The sequence below is a fragment of the Eubalaena glacialis genome, chromosome 1, assembly GCF_028564815.1.
Source record: "Eubalaena glacialis isolate mEubGla1 chromosome 1, mEubGla1.1.hap2.+ XY, whole genome shotgun sequence".
In the NCBI taxonomy this organism is placed as follows: domain Eukaryota; kingdom Metazoa; phylum Chordata; class Mammalia; order Artiodactyla; family Balaenidae; genus Eubalaena; species Eubalaena glacialis.
In genome coordinates, this window is record NC_083716.1 from 172,819,726 (window position 1) to 172,834,286 (window position 14,561).

A 14,561-nucleotide genomic window follows, 5' to 3' on the forward strand; every position below is an offset into this window, starting at 1 on the left:
ACTTAATGTACATATAAGTTTTAAATTTTAATATTTGTAAATGTATCATATCTTTTATGACTGTGCTGTTTTCTTATTTCAGTAATTTTCCTTTGCTGAGGTCTGAAAAATGTTGAATATATTCATCTAAGTTTTAAAATACTGCTCTTAAAAGTTGTCTTTAACTCAAATATATTTGATTATGGTTTGAGTTAGTTAGGAATCCAAATGTATTGTTTTCCAAGTGGATAATCAAACACAGTTTTTTAAAAAGTCACTCCTTTCCCTATTGGTTTATAATGACATAACTTAGGTTTCCATACATGAGGGTCTCTTCAAGTCTGATTCAAGGAAATAGCAGCAATATTTAACTTAATGTGTACTTGCCATGTGTCAGGAACTCTGCTAAACATGTTATGCATTTTGGAGTGAGTTAGAATGCATGGGCTCATACACACCAGGGAGCCCTGATAAATGGTCGGTCTTACTATATTACTTATTTGTTTACTGGCTGATGGAGATGTGTTCATCAGGTGAAGTGCACAAATATGCTGATTGACACAAACTGCATTTTAAAAAGCATCCCAAATATATAACTTGCTTTTATTAAACAGGGGAAAAAGCAACACATTTTCCAAAGAGGCAGATATCCCAGTAGCTTTAGTAAAAACCAACATAACATCAGTTTGTTTGACAAAGCTTTTAGAATAAGAAGTGAGCAGTTAAATTTTTAAAGTAGGAATAGAACATCAACAAGCTCTAGACCCCAAAACAGTTACAAGCCAACAAATTAGGCATTGTTTTGCTTAACAACTTTAGCTTTAATGTAAATATATATTACTATTTAGAATATTAGCATCTGAACTACATAATGACTATCACTTTAATTAAAACCAGGATTTCTGAAACCTCCAAGTAGTCTTTAAAGTTTTCCAATATGGACATAAACTAACCCCTGTTCCTCTCTACATATCGAATTTGAAATAATTGTCACAATATATCAACATCTTCACAGGAAGATTTTGAAGGCTTCTGGCACATAAAATGTGTAGTATCTGTGTGACAATAATGTTATAATTATATACAGAAACTATTTAAAATTCTCCTGTGCAATTTAAGTTCTAAAGATTAAAAAACTAAGTGTCCATGTTAATAAACTATTAAAATACCATGAGCGGTCCCATAAACTTGACACTGATTTTGTAATTACATAAAGAATACACAAGACTTGCACACTAAGTGATTCATCATTGAAATTAACAGTTAAACTGAATATACTTATTTGATATCATTAGTTTTCTAGATTATACTTTCATCACAAATAGGCTTTAATATAACATAAACATTTCCAACTAAACTGTAACATTGAGGCAGCAAATGTCAGATTTATGTTTGCCTAGTTATTTATGTGTCATACAAATATAAGTCTATGAATCTTAATTTATCCCTTTGTCTAAGTCATGATTGTAGAGAATGTGTCAATAAGTGAAATCAACAAGAGGTGACTATTTCTCATTTGAGAAAAATGAAAGTCATTAACACCTTGTCTTAAAGTTCTAAAGCAGCATATTCAGTTCTTAAGGCAAAAAAGGCCAAACATATTATTATAAATTATAAATTCTGGTAATTCTTCTTTTGGCATTAAAAGCCACAGCACAAGTTCTTATGCTTTAATAGATAATATATTAGTGTACATCTGAACATACATTTGCTAACATTCTCCATCAGTATGAAGTCGTTCTGTGCAATAGAGCAGTGAAGTGCGGCATGGCAGGCCAACATTTAATGGCCATCCTAGGCATCAAGGGACATGGAGTGGCTGAATCTTGACCTTCCATTCACAGATACTGTATTTGATGGAACTGTAACCTAAGAGAAAGAAACACACTTTGCACCCATCAATTTAAAATGGGACAGCTGTCTAATTTTCAGTTTTCAACAATTACCACATTTTAACTTCTACTTAATTGTAAATGCTAACATTTAGTATTTATTATTCAATAAATTTCAAATAATCAGGAATAAATGTTCATTCTACCATGAAATTAAAAATGAGTTATTTCCACAGCAAACAAGTTAAATAATCCAGTAACACACCTTAGTCTTTACAAAACTACCAAATCAACTCAAAGGACAAGAGCACAAGCGGACTGCAGGCCAAGCTGTTAAAGCGCATTTTTAGCTAGATTAATTCTGGCTCCCCCAAAGTACCTTGGAGAATGTAGAAAAATAAAGCAAATTCCACAAAGCAATGAATTCTATAATTTTCATATTGATGATATATATTAACTTGAAGTTACTCTTCCAGGTACCCCTCATTTATAAGAAAAACTAGCTTTGGTTTTTAAAATGCCTTCATTTGAAGGGCTAAAAAAGTCAAACCTATGACTTTTGCCAAAACAAATGCAGAATGAAAAGGAGTTTATTTACTAGAGAATAAACTCCTAAGTTCCAAAATTCTATGGCAAAGTTTCCTATTTACAAACTGTAAGTGAATAAAAAACACTAAAACAAAATTTCCTAAATAGCTTGAAATTCCAACATTACTTACAGAAATGTAGAAGAAATTTATCTGGATACTGAATAGTAAGTAGGTATAATATTTTGAAATATTACATATAAAATAGGACAATATTTTAAGAAAAATGGTTCATCTCTTGATTGTAATTTGACCAGTTCAGCTTTATAACCAAACATTATCCTCTTTTCATAAGAAGAGAACTGAAGTACAAAAGGCCACAGATTCTGCCTAGCAACAGAGTAAGTTAGTGAAAAGGAAAATAAAGTTGGCAAATTTAGGTTGGCTTTGGTTTCCTGGTGCTTCATTTCTTGCCTTTTACTAAACAAAGATAGATCATCTAAACTAATCAATTTTCTTGACTGTCTTGTGAACCCAGGATGGAGTAGAGTGGTTGACACCATCCACCTGAAATAAAATAGCTAAGCAGAAAAGTTGCCACCAAGGGAAGGAACACTTACTTATCTGCACCCTATTCAGTACTCATGTGGGGCTACTTTCCAAGTACAGCCAACAAACAGACAGGTAATGGCTTTTTGTTATGTAATCTTGGTCTGAAAAGTCTCTCTGTGTGTGAGGGGTTATTTTTGTAATTCTTCCCAAAGTTGCAGTTCTCATATTCTTTGTAAAGTAAAAGAGAGAAAATTTGGTTTAAGCATTTAAAAAACATACTGATGGTTCTAAATGTCTACAAGTAAAAGATGTTAATTGTAACATCATTTATAGAGTGAAAAACTAGAATCCAGTTAAATGTCTACCAGTAATGAGCAAATAAGCTATGGTTCATTCATACAGTCAAATACTATGTTGTCTTTTTTTGGTTTTTTTGGCCATGCCACGCAACCTGTGGGATCTTAGTTCCCTGACCAGGGATTGAACAAGGGCCCTTGGCAGTGAGAGCTCAGAGTCCTAACCACTGGACCACCAGGGAATTCCAAATACTACATAGTCTTAAAAGAATAGCATAGATATGTATGTAATAAAAGGGAAAGCTTCAAGAGACAGATATATATTTAATAGTGTTTTACAGAGGATTCCATTTTTGTTAGAAAAAATAAATGTTTATATACTACAAAAGTGGTCTGAAAGGTTACACTGTACTCTATCCAGAGCAGTTACTCTGGGGGGAAATGGTATTTTGTTATTCAAAAATTTGTTTACTTAAACTTCAAACATGAGAAGATATCATTAGAATACTATTCTATGAATTTTTTGAGGTCAGAGACCTTGTCTATTTTAATGCCACTTCATACCTACTTCATACTCATAGTTATTTTAGTGCCTGGTCAGTGTAACTCAATGACTATTTCTTAGATGAAATATGGTAACTTTTTACAAACATTTATGAAGTAAAAAAGAATTGCTTGAATTTTTTGAACAGTAACCACGGGACACTAGTAATAAAGATATCTTTAAAAAGTAACTTTAAGAATTTACTGATGTAAGCATCTACTAGTTGACTAGTTGTCTACCCTTGAAGTTCAAGAAATTTTCAGGAATATTCACATAGCTTTCTTACTATGAAACCATCATTTATTTTTACTTTTAAAATACATGGAAAGAGCTGCCAACCTGAAACACTTGGACTGTTCAAATTCAAACTAAGGAAATATGAATAAAAAGCACACTAATTAAACAAAATAAGCCAGGAAGATCCTGGGTGACTTATCCAGTTTTTCTCTTCCCTCCAGATTTCTATCTAGCTAACAATAAGTTTTATTTTCTGAGGAAACTCTTAATACCAAGCACTAAATATCATTCATCAGTTTATTTTCAGACTTTTATTTTTACAAACCTATATTCTCCTTATAATACTGTAATAACCTTAGTAAGTCAAGCACCAACAAGAACCAAAAGCAGCCAAAGAAGTTCTCGTGTCAACACAAGTCAATGGTAATAGATGACTTAATCTCTTATTCTCTGAAAACAATCTGCTGTCATACATACATCTTAACATCAAACACATTTTATAAAATACTGTGCTAGATTTATTAATGCTTTATATGAAGACAAGACAAATCGCTTTGACTATATGTGGGTTGACTTGGGGGTAAGGTATGGGAAAAAAGCCTTAAGAAACATGAAACTTCACGACTACATTTACACTAGAGCAATCAACTAGATAATTGTTCTAATGTGAACCAACTATTTAATGAAGGTTAATTGCTCAAGTATGAACAAGAGCCATAAGGCAGGTTGGTACCTGGAGTAAAAGTGAACATTTGGGTGCCAAAATACAGGCAAACACGGAGCCAACTTTCTGATGAACAATCTAAACCCACTGTCAAAATCACTGGAGATTTTATTTGGCACTATAACTGTTGTTCTATAAAAGAAATGTTAGAATGTAAAACAAACCAGAAGAAATGTTCAGAACAGGACAGAAATATGGGACTTAAGCAAAGATCACAAGAAATTAGAGCCTTCTTGTGTCCATTTTTACCACCTTCTGCAATTTTTTGAAATATAATACATGTACAGAGAAGTGCACTGAACAGCCCAATGAAAACAAACACAGACATATATGTAGCCCACCACCCAGGTCAAGAGAATACTCCCTACTCCAGCTCCCCACTGATCTTGTCTTGATTTAAAATTTTGACTTTATCATGGATTTTTGCATTCATTTGTACATTTTAAAATATTGCATTAAGATAATACTTATCTTGATTACTAATTTTTTTAGTTCCCTCTTAAGTTGTGTGCCCGTCTTGCTCTAATACGCCCCCAACAGCACTTTTTCTTCCCCTCTGGAAGTAACCCTATTGTGATTTTTGTAATTACTTCCTCACTTTTAAAAATAATTGCCACCTATGCATGCATCACTGAATAATATAATTTAGTTTTGCATGCTGTCAACTTTACATATCTTTTTATGTCTCTATCTACATTGTTCTGTTGTGTGTATTTTATCCAGTTTATTGCCATTTGATAGTCCATGCTTTGAATATACCACTAGTCTACCATTTTTGGATATTAAGGTTATATGTATTTGGAGCTATTACAAACAATGTTCTTCTGAGTCTTGGTATATAAAAACACATTTTTAGCATATATAAGTAGAAGTGAAGGTGCTGATCTTGAGTGTAGATATCGTGAACTCTACTAGACCCTGTGTCTTTCTTCAGAGGGAAGAAAAAGGATTATGTAAGGAATTTTCACTAAACAGAGTTTAGGAGCTGACACTATAAGGAGTCAGAGCTATCAATAACCTCCCACTGAAAGAGAGGAAATTTAGACTCAATAGAACCTAAAGTAATGAGTTATAAACAGGATACAATTATAGGATCATCATTTAGGGCCTGCTTTCTGTGTTGATTCACATCCAGCTCATTCTGGAAGTAATGAGAATTTTATACGTGAAGAGACTGCCAAATCGGAGCCCATAAGACACCAAGTATACAGCTGCTTGCCTGTAAAATTCTGTTGGCCTAAAAGGCATTTCCAACTTAATGCACTGTTTTCTGCAATTAGTTTACTGAAACTGATTAATATATCCACTGACTTAGTACAAAGGCACTGCGGTTATTTTCTGTTCTCCCATGAGGCTAAGGTACCACTGTTTCTCAGTCCCAGGCTATGAACACCCAGAAGGCAGAGGCTTCATTTTATTCAATTTTGTATCCCCAGTATCTAGTATAATGTTTGGTATTTTTCTGCTTTAAAAAAATATTTATCAAATTTATTGAATTGAGAACTTTGAAACTCATCCTTAATTTACAAGATTAGAAACAGAATTAGAAATAGAATTATTTTCATAAATGAGAATGTACAGTTTATTTACAGGGACATATTCCCCCCCCCACACACACACACAAAATATAGATGTCATGACCTGTGAAATACCAATTTCAATATTCCTTTTGGTTTTTTTTGGTTTTTTGCTGCCTGGCACCTTAATTTAAACTCTACAAAGAATCTACAAAATTCAAACCTACTCCCCTGAATTATTCCTTCATGTTTCCTCCACTCCTGACAGCACACAATATTTTGCCTTGTCACCATGTGTGCCCAGATGGGAGCGCCAAGTCCTCTGTGGGAATGGCCGTCACTCAGGGCTCCACTGAAACCCATCCAGGAAGCTGGCTGACACAGGCAAGGCTGGCTGTGTAGACAGGCGAGGATGCCTCCCCCTTTTTCTCTCTTTGTAGCATTCCTGTTCCTTGGCAGATTTCGTTTTTGTTGAGTTCAGTGTTTTGCTCAACAAGTCTCTTACTCTTCTCTAAATAGCTTCTAAAATGATTAGAGAAGGAATTCACAAAATGAAATGCCTAGGGAGTCAGTGAAATAATGAGCACTTGTCTTGTCTTGGGTGTTGAGGAACTTGCAACCAAGATGACTAAGGGAAGAACAAGAAAGACATTTAGGGAAACTGCAGCCTCTGGGAGGTCCAAGTGAGGATGCCAGGCTCAAGGCTGCACCACATCCTCTTTCAGAGGATGAAGGCGACAAAGGGAGGAAACTCATCTGCACATAATTCCCTGTGACGCTTTTTGGTGTTTGCCCAAGAAAGGGGCACACCTCCTTGCTCTCCTACACATCTCCTACATCCAGGAGAAGCTAGACTCTGGCAGGGCATTATTAAGATTGGAATTTCTGCATTAGGTCTCATCTAAATTCTCTAGATTTTCCCTACATTATTTTGGTTTAGCCTATAAAACTCCTCCCCCCGCCCAACCACCCAATCTCACGTATGGTAGTAACTGATTACTGTAGGAGCGATGACTGAAAACTTGCAGGCTCCTACAATAGTGCAGCTTTTCTGGAATAAAGGAGGGACTTTCTTTCCAAAAGACCTTTCTTGCTGTGCTAACACAATTTTTTAAAATAAGAGTCCAAGGCACTTTCTATATATAGATATATAATAATGAGCAAAACTCGTGTTCTGCACCTGGCCCATGTTTTGGAAAACAGACCTGACATATTTTTAAGTACTCTCTCAGCTTATACTTCAAAAATGACCCCTGACATAAAAGAGTAACTTCTGGCATCTTCCCTATTCAGACTTAAAAGCCAGAAAACAATTTCCCCTAAGTATGAGTTTGACAATGTTGAAAATAAACCCACTGTCACCCATCTGATAAAGAAAACTTACCCTTTTCAACTTGGCAGCAGCCTCTCCAGAACGAATTGCAGTCAGCAAACTCTGTCGGATCTGTTCTGGGTCAGAGCTTTGGAATGTTGAAGAACTTTGTCTCTTAAGGGTGAATGATGGGCCGTCAGTCAGAGATGGCATTTGGGGATTCTGTTCATTATGTGCAGAGTTATTTTCCTATAAAAATAAATGTGAAATATTTATATGAATACCAGGTGAAGAATGGGCCATTATGCAAAACATTTTCATCACCAACAGCTCTTTAAGAACCACCATTTGCCTCACTGGTGTTTTAGACTCAGCTCTCTTTCCTCATCCACTGAGTTATCTCTGCTGCCAGAGCTCAGCTGGAAGATGAGGGCATTACTTTCCCTCATCTTGAACTCAGGAGGCTAAGGAAGGAAAGTGATACCTCTTTTTGTTTCACAAATGCAGTGGTAATTTTAGTGTCCTTGAGTAAATAAAATAATGACGATTTCTCCAGTGGAGTTGGCTAGAAGAGCCAAAGTAATAATAAAAATTCCACAGACAAAAAAAAACCTCAAAAAACCATTTTCATAGTTCCAATACATTAGTGTTGTGAAATTATTTTTGATGGTACAAATGGACAAATATTGGTAATTTCATACTTGTTGAACCTAATATATCTTCTAATAAAGGAATATTAGTGACTATTTAACAGCTTATTTTGTGTTTCTGGAAGTCACAGGGGCTAACTGATGGCCATGTTTTCTTTATTTTTCTCATGAGACTAAAAATAAATATTAGAAATTTCCAAATTTAAGAATCAAAAATTTAATTAAACTTCTTAGGAAGGAATATTTAGTAACCGATTTAACTGGCAACTGTATTCAAACAATCTTAAAAATGTCTTTTTCGAACTGCCAGATGAGTATCTTTATAAAAGATGAGCTAAACAGAACTCAGGCAATTGCTCAAAAACTGTATTATCTAAATCAAGCTTCTGTTGTTTAGAAATGGTATTCCATTCTAAGAAAAAAACTCAGGCTTTATTCCCAAGTAAAGAATTAATCTCTGCATCATATATCGCTTCCTGAATATGATATCAAAGTAATAAACATAAATGTGAAAATATATGAAGAAATAGTTTTCAAGGTAAATATTGCTTTAAAATTATGGAAAAGTCTTTACTTGGCAATATGGTTAATGTTCTGTTACTCTGGGAGTGTTTGAAAAAATAGTATAAAAGCTTCTGGAACTGTCATACAAATATGAAAGTATTCTTTAAACACTATCAGAGTAAAAGTACACAATGTATTTTTTAAAAATTGCATGGGGATTATCATAATTCATACTGTGAATTTCTTCCTGACTATACTACTTGAATCTGGCAAATTATATCATTAGTTGATCAAACATGAAGTCAACAAATCCCTTTTTTGTACACCATTAAGGTTAGATGGTGGTTAAGTGATATTTTGCTCAACATACATATAACTGGAAGGTTGACACTGAATTAACAAAATGGGAAATTAAGAAAATTACCTATTTAAACTCTGGTTTTAATTTAAATTATATATAACAATGTTTGGTAAGCTCAGGTTGAGTGTATATGATAGAAAATACAGAGCTGAGAGATGTTTGGTTATTTTATCTAGTCTTTGATACTGCTTATGTTTTTATGTAATTAAAACTATTTTGCCATTATGGAGAATTGGAAAAGAAAATAAACTCAACCAGAACATCCAGAAAAGTTATAAACAAATTGAGATAAGCAAAACACACAAAACTAGAGAGTCAGAACTATAAACTAGTACACTATACAAATGTAGGAGCAAAGAAGCTTTAAATTTAAATATTTGCTAATGATACAATTATATAATGATGACCTTATAGTAATATCTGATCAAGTTATATGAATTATAATAACTCTGAGAATAAATAATCAGATTCTGTGTATTACTACTCTTTTCTTCCTACAGTAGCTTGATAGTAGATTATGAATTCAGAGTTAAGTAACACACAAACAAACCGACATGCTTTGTTAACCCCATTTAAACCATGTTGTATAAGAATACCTTACTTTTAAAAAGGTTACATTTACCTTGTCTTTCACACCTGGTTGTGGGATGTCCACAAACGTATTTACGGAAGGAATCTTCCCTCCCTCTGTGTCAGTTGGAGCTCGGGCGGATGCACCTCCGACCTCCTCACTGCATGACCCTGTACGACCTTTGCTGAAAGACTGTGACCGTTTCACCACAGCGAGGGCAAACGGTGAAGGAGCAGAGCTGGAGTATGGTCGAGGGGCACCAAAAGTTTTCAGAGTCTTCAGGTTAAGTGTTGCTAACTGACTCTTGGGAAGAGGAACAGGTTTGGGGGCTGCGGGAGGGGGAGAGGCTGCGGGAGGGGGAGAGGCTGTGGGAGGGGGAGAGGCTACGGGAGCGGGAGAGGTTTCAGTAGGCTTCTGATTGCTGTCATCATCAGTGTTTTGAATGTGTGGCTGTGGAGGAGAGTGATCTGTTTTACTTAAGGGAGAAAGAGCTGGCTCTGGAGGAGGTATTGTATCCCTTTCCACCTCTTTCTTTATTAGTTCCTTTGGAGTAGGATTAGGGGCAGCTTGAACACTCTTGGCAGCTGCAGATGTCACATAAAGACCTGAAACTCTTTTTTGCATCTGCAAGAAAAAAGAACTTGGTTTGGAGTGGGGATTTGAAACCCGAGATTTAAGTTTTGACTCCAAAATACTGTTTATATCTTCCAAATTTGGCACAAAAGGAGCTGTGCCAGTGTCTCTCGTCATTTTGGGAGTAGGTTTCAGAGGATTCGACACTGTGCTGTGGGTAAAGCTCTCCTCACTTTGCACCTGATGCTCTGTTCTCAGGGTAGGCTTTGGTTTCAGGTCTGCTTCTGGCTCCTTTGGGCTTTCAGAAATAACAGGATCTTCTGTTTGGATTGCAGTTACTTTCACATTCTCATGAGTGTCCTTTTCTCCTAAAGTACGTATCTCCTGATCATTTTTATACCCTATGGTTTCCGATTCCCAATCTTTCAATATTTCTAGGGATCTGGGAGGCACTATTTTGTAAGTAGTCATCCCAATTTTGGGTATGTACTCTCTTGTAATTTCATTTGAAGGTTTTGGCTTGGGATTATAGTCTTGTCTGTAAAATGGATAATTCTTTATATAAGAAGCTGTTGAATTTTTATCAGTCCCATCTACAGGAGGCAAAAGATCATCATTACCATGTGCACAAATTGGATCTTTTATGGTGAGTTGCTCTTCTGTATATATAATTAGGGCGCCCTGACTCCCAAATTCTCTTGAGGTATCTAAAGAATCTTGTGGGCTTAAAGATGAGTGTTGAGTTGATTTGTTGTTACTTGAAGTTTGCACACTTTCATCAACTTTGACATCAGACAAATTATGATCTTGGTGATTCCCATCAAAACTGTCACAGGAAGGGACTGTCTGAATTGCTGCATCTTGCATTTTTGTCTTTTCTGCACTAGGTTGAATCAGTTTTTGATCTGGTGCTGATGAAGCAGCAAGATGATTTTCCTTGTAACTTCTAGCAGTATCAGTTTTATATGCCTGATAGTTTGATAGTCTGTCAACTTCCATGTCCACATTGTTACTTTTGGCAACACCTGCTACATTGATTTCTGTTCTCCTCATTCCATTTTTCATACTGTCTTCTGTGTTTGTTGGAATGACAATTATTTCATTTTGATCTACTGAGAGAAAAAATATCATAAAGTATATGAAAAAAATAGAAAACCTCAAGTTTTCAATGCCTGCCTCCCCCAAACTGAAACAGGTTGATTTGAATTCTATAGATAATTTTCAGCTACCAATTATACAAAAATTATACAGGTAGTGGCATACAGAGAAAACAGCATGGGCTTTGATATCATAGAGACCTGAATCTGGAATCCAGCTTGACTAATTACAACCTGTATGGCCACATCATATTACTTACCCTCTTTGAGCCTCAGTTTGCTCAGATGTAAACAAAAACATGTATTATATATATCATTTATGTAACATGCTTATTAGGATAGTGTATTGCCCAAAACAAGTACTCATAGAAGATAGCTATGATTTTTCTTTTAAATAAAGACCATATTTCAGTCATTGTTAAGAATGACAAAAGACATTGACAAATTTAAAAAATGTTTTTATTCATCTATTTTTTTCCATTTTGATTCTCTGTCTTTTCTATAATCCCTAGTATATTTATATTTCATATCTAACATTAAAAGGGAAACAATCCCAGCAAATGCTATCAGTTTTAAATAAGGAAGACAACAAAACCTTACCTTTAAGAGTTTTTAAGAGTAAAAACAGAACCTAAGTTGATTGTCTTATTAATTAGGTGTCCTTGCTAAATACTTTTAGAGGACTTTGTTTTCAGTCACAATATGGGTGATTTCAACTACATAAAAACAATCATGTGGGTTTTGATTTTTCTCTGTGAGAAAAAATAACTATTTTTCTCATGTCTGAATCCAGGTAGAGAAAACAACTTCCCTCTCCCCAGCACTACCTTTCCTCTTAATTTTAATTCAGACCTCCTGAAAGCAAAAATCATTTTCCAGTGTCTAGGTTAACAAAGCAACAGTTGCCAGCCAACAACATGATGGCAAAGAGTTGGAATGAGGCATCTGGAAGGAAACACAGGCTTATGAATGTGTACCATGTGTCTTGTACTAAGCCAAGTGATTTATATACTGTGCTCCTCTAGTCAAATGCCATGAAGAGTCATTTCTTCTGAATAACCAGCTAGCCCTCATCTTCAAAATCCTCAGTGGCCTCTCCTTTCAGATATGATTGTTTGCACAGCACAAGTGAAATGTGAGCCTTGGAAGTCAAATTGTGAAAGGATGTCAAGTATTTCTCTATAGTTTTATAATCACTCACTTTCATCTGTAAGATAAAGTTCACTGCCTAAAATATATCATGAGCTATTTAAAATGGGTCCTCTGTGAAAAAAGGAAAAAAGAAAAAAGAAAGATATGCATGCAAAAAAAAAAAAATCATGTTGCCAGGTAAATTTGGATACAATTTTTTTTTTTAATCTTTATATTTTTAAACCCTGCCTAACTGCACAATTATTTGATCATGGTGGTTATATTTTCTATTATGTTGCAAGGTTCCTATATTACATATATAATTTAAAAATGGAATTAATTTTTATTCTTCCCACATAAAATGCAACTGGTTATTCGAATACATATTGTCTATTCAAGTGATTTCTTTTCTTAGTGACTAATAATTAACTTTTGTGATTTATAAAATTAAGGACACGTGATTAGGAACCACAGAAGAGGCACATCTCTGCCTATGTTCTTATTTACTTGGTTCTTAAGTGTTTTTAATATCTATATGAAAAGTGGTACTCTCAATGCTGATATGAGCACAAAAGAATTTAAGAAATGGTCCTGGCACCAGAAAATGAGCCTAAATGTATTTCCTTTTCTCTTGCTAATTTTTCATTTTCCACTGAATATAGGTATATCCCAGTTGCAGAATGGAAACATTTTCCAAAAGAAGGTAAATCAACATAAAAAATATATTTTAAATTAAATCCCCTCTAACAAACCCTAATTTACTGGTTTTAGAACTCTAAGTTTCTATTTTTCACATTTTCTGCAGGTTACACCTACTTCACCATTATCTAACTGAATTTCTCATCAAAATTTCACAATTTCAAAATTTTCAATGATTGTCAGGCCTAGAAACCTAGAATCACTCCTGAATTCATTAGCTAGTCCATCCTCCTACATATCGATGATAATGCCAATGAATGGACAGGCCATTTTTCAAGAATGGCCAGTAGAGGGAGGAGGTATATTTTGTACTATACTGTACTTCCCCCTACTCAACACTGACACCAATATCAACAACCTGATGAAAGTATACAGGGTAGGTTAAAAAAAAAAAAGGAGAAAAGGAGAATAAAACTAGTTTAAGGATAACAAATTATTTTTAAAATCACCTAGAGTTGACAATGGTCATTGTAAATCAAGTGCAAATCAAAATAAATGTATTACGGAAATATACTTGTGACCCTAGCACTAATATGATGCCAAAATCTTAGCAAAAATGATTTAATTTGACTATGATTTTTAAAAGAAGTAAACAGCTTTTAAATCATGACTTCTCAATAGAAATGCTATTGCCGTCATAGCGTATGTTGTAAAAAACTGAGTCAAGAAGAAAAAAGGGGGAAATTATATACAAGTATATAAGTTGTACACTTGTAGCTCAGGATGGTACTGACCATGAGGAAAATGAGTCAGAGACATACATATCCAAATTAACCAACACATACCACATATATAAAATGACATATCTATATCTATCCATCTGTCCATCTTGTTTGTGACATTGGGATAATCCATGTTTTATATATATATATATATATATATAAATATATATATATATCCCTATGTTTTCTATGAATCTTAACCTAGTTTTACATATTAACATAATAGATTGGACTATGAGAATAAGCACTTCCTTCATACCCCCTTAAAATACCATTGTGTATTCCTTGCATCTCCTATTTGTATAGTATCATTTTTCTGAAATTCAATCCTAAATATATATTTTAACCGTATCTCAGTATTCTGCTATAAGGAATTCAAACAAAGTATCAGATATAATTTCTATGATCGAAGACTGTCCAATCCAATTGAGTAGTCGAGACAGAGAACTACATGGCTTCTAGTAATCAAGTAACAGAATAAGTAAAGTGGCAGGATTTGGATAATAGTTGAATGAGTGAAGATAGGTGGAAAATTATTTTCCAGGCAAAGATAAAAATGAGCATAGGCCTAATGATAGAACTGAGTGAAATATATCATGAGAAAGAGAATAAATTGTCTTGATTTGGGTGGGGGGGGGGGGGAGTGGGAAATACTGGTGAGCACTATTACATAATTAGATGGTTTGGGCCTGAAAAATCAGGCAGACAAGTTTCACCTTAGGTATAGCAACCT

At 34.5% G+C, this 14,561-nt stretch overlaps 1 protein-coding gene across 4 annotated transcripts in view; it reads right to left on the reverse strand.

The window, feature by feature from the left end:
• Positions 1–569: 569 nt before the first annotated feature.
• COBLL1 (cordon-bleu WH2 repeat protein like 1) overlaps positions 570–14,561 on the reverse strand; it is a 146,116-nt gene continuing 132,124 nt past the window's right edge. For 2 of the 4 annotated variants that reach the window (XM_061184588.1, XM_061184569.1), the window contains 3 exons: positions 9,658–11,288; positions 7,593–7,769; positions 570–1,848 (listed from right to left, as the gene is read on the reverse strand). In XM_061184588.1, the coding sequence (XP_061040571.1) occupies positions 1,774–1,848; positions 7,593–7,769; positions 9,658–11,288 (1,883 nt within the window). In that variant the 3' untranslated portion in view covers positions 570–1,773. Of the gene's footprint in view, positions 1,849–5,941; positions 6,837–7,592; positions 7,770–9,657; positions 11,292–14,561 lie in introns of those variants that run through there. The other 2 variants (XM_061184561.1, XM_061184578.1) reach the window with 2 other exon arrangements.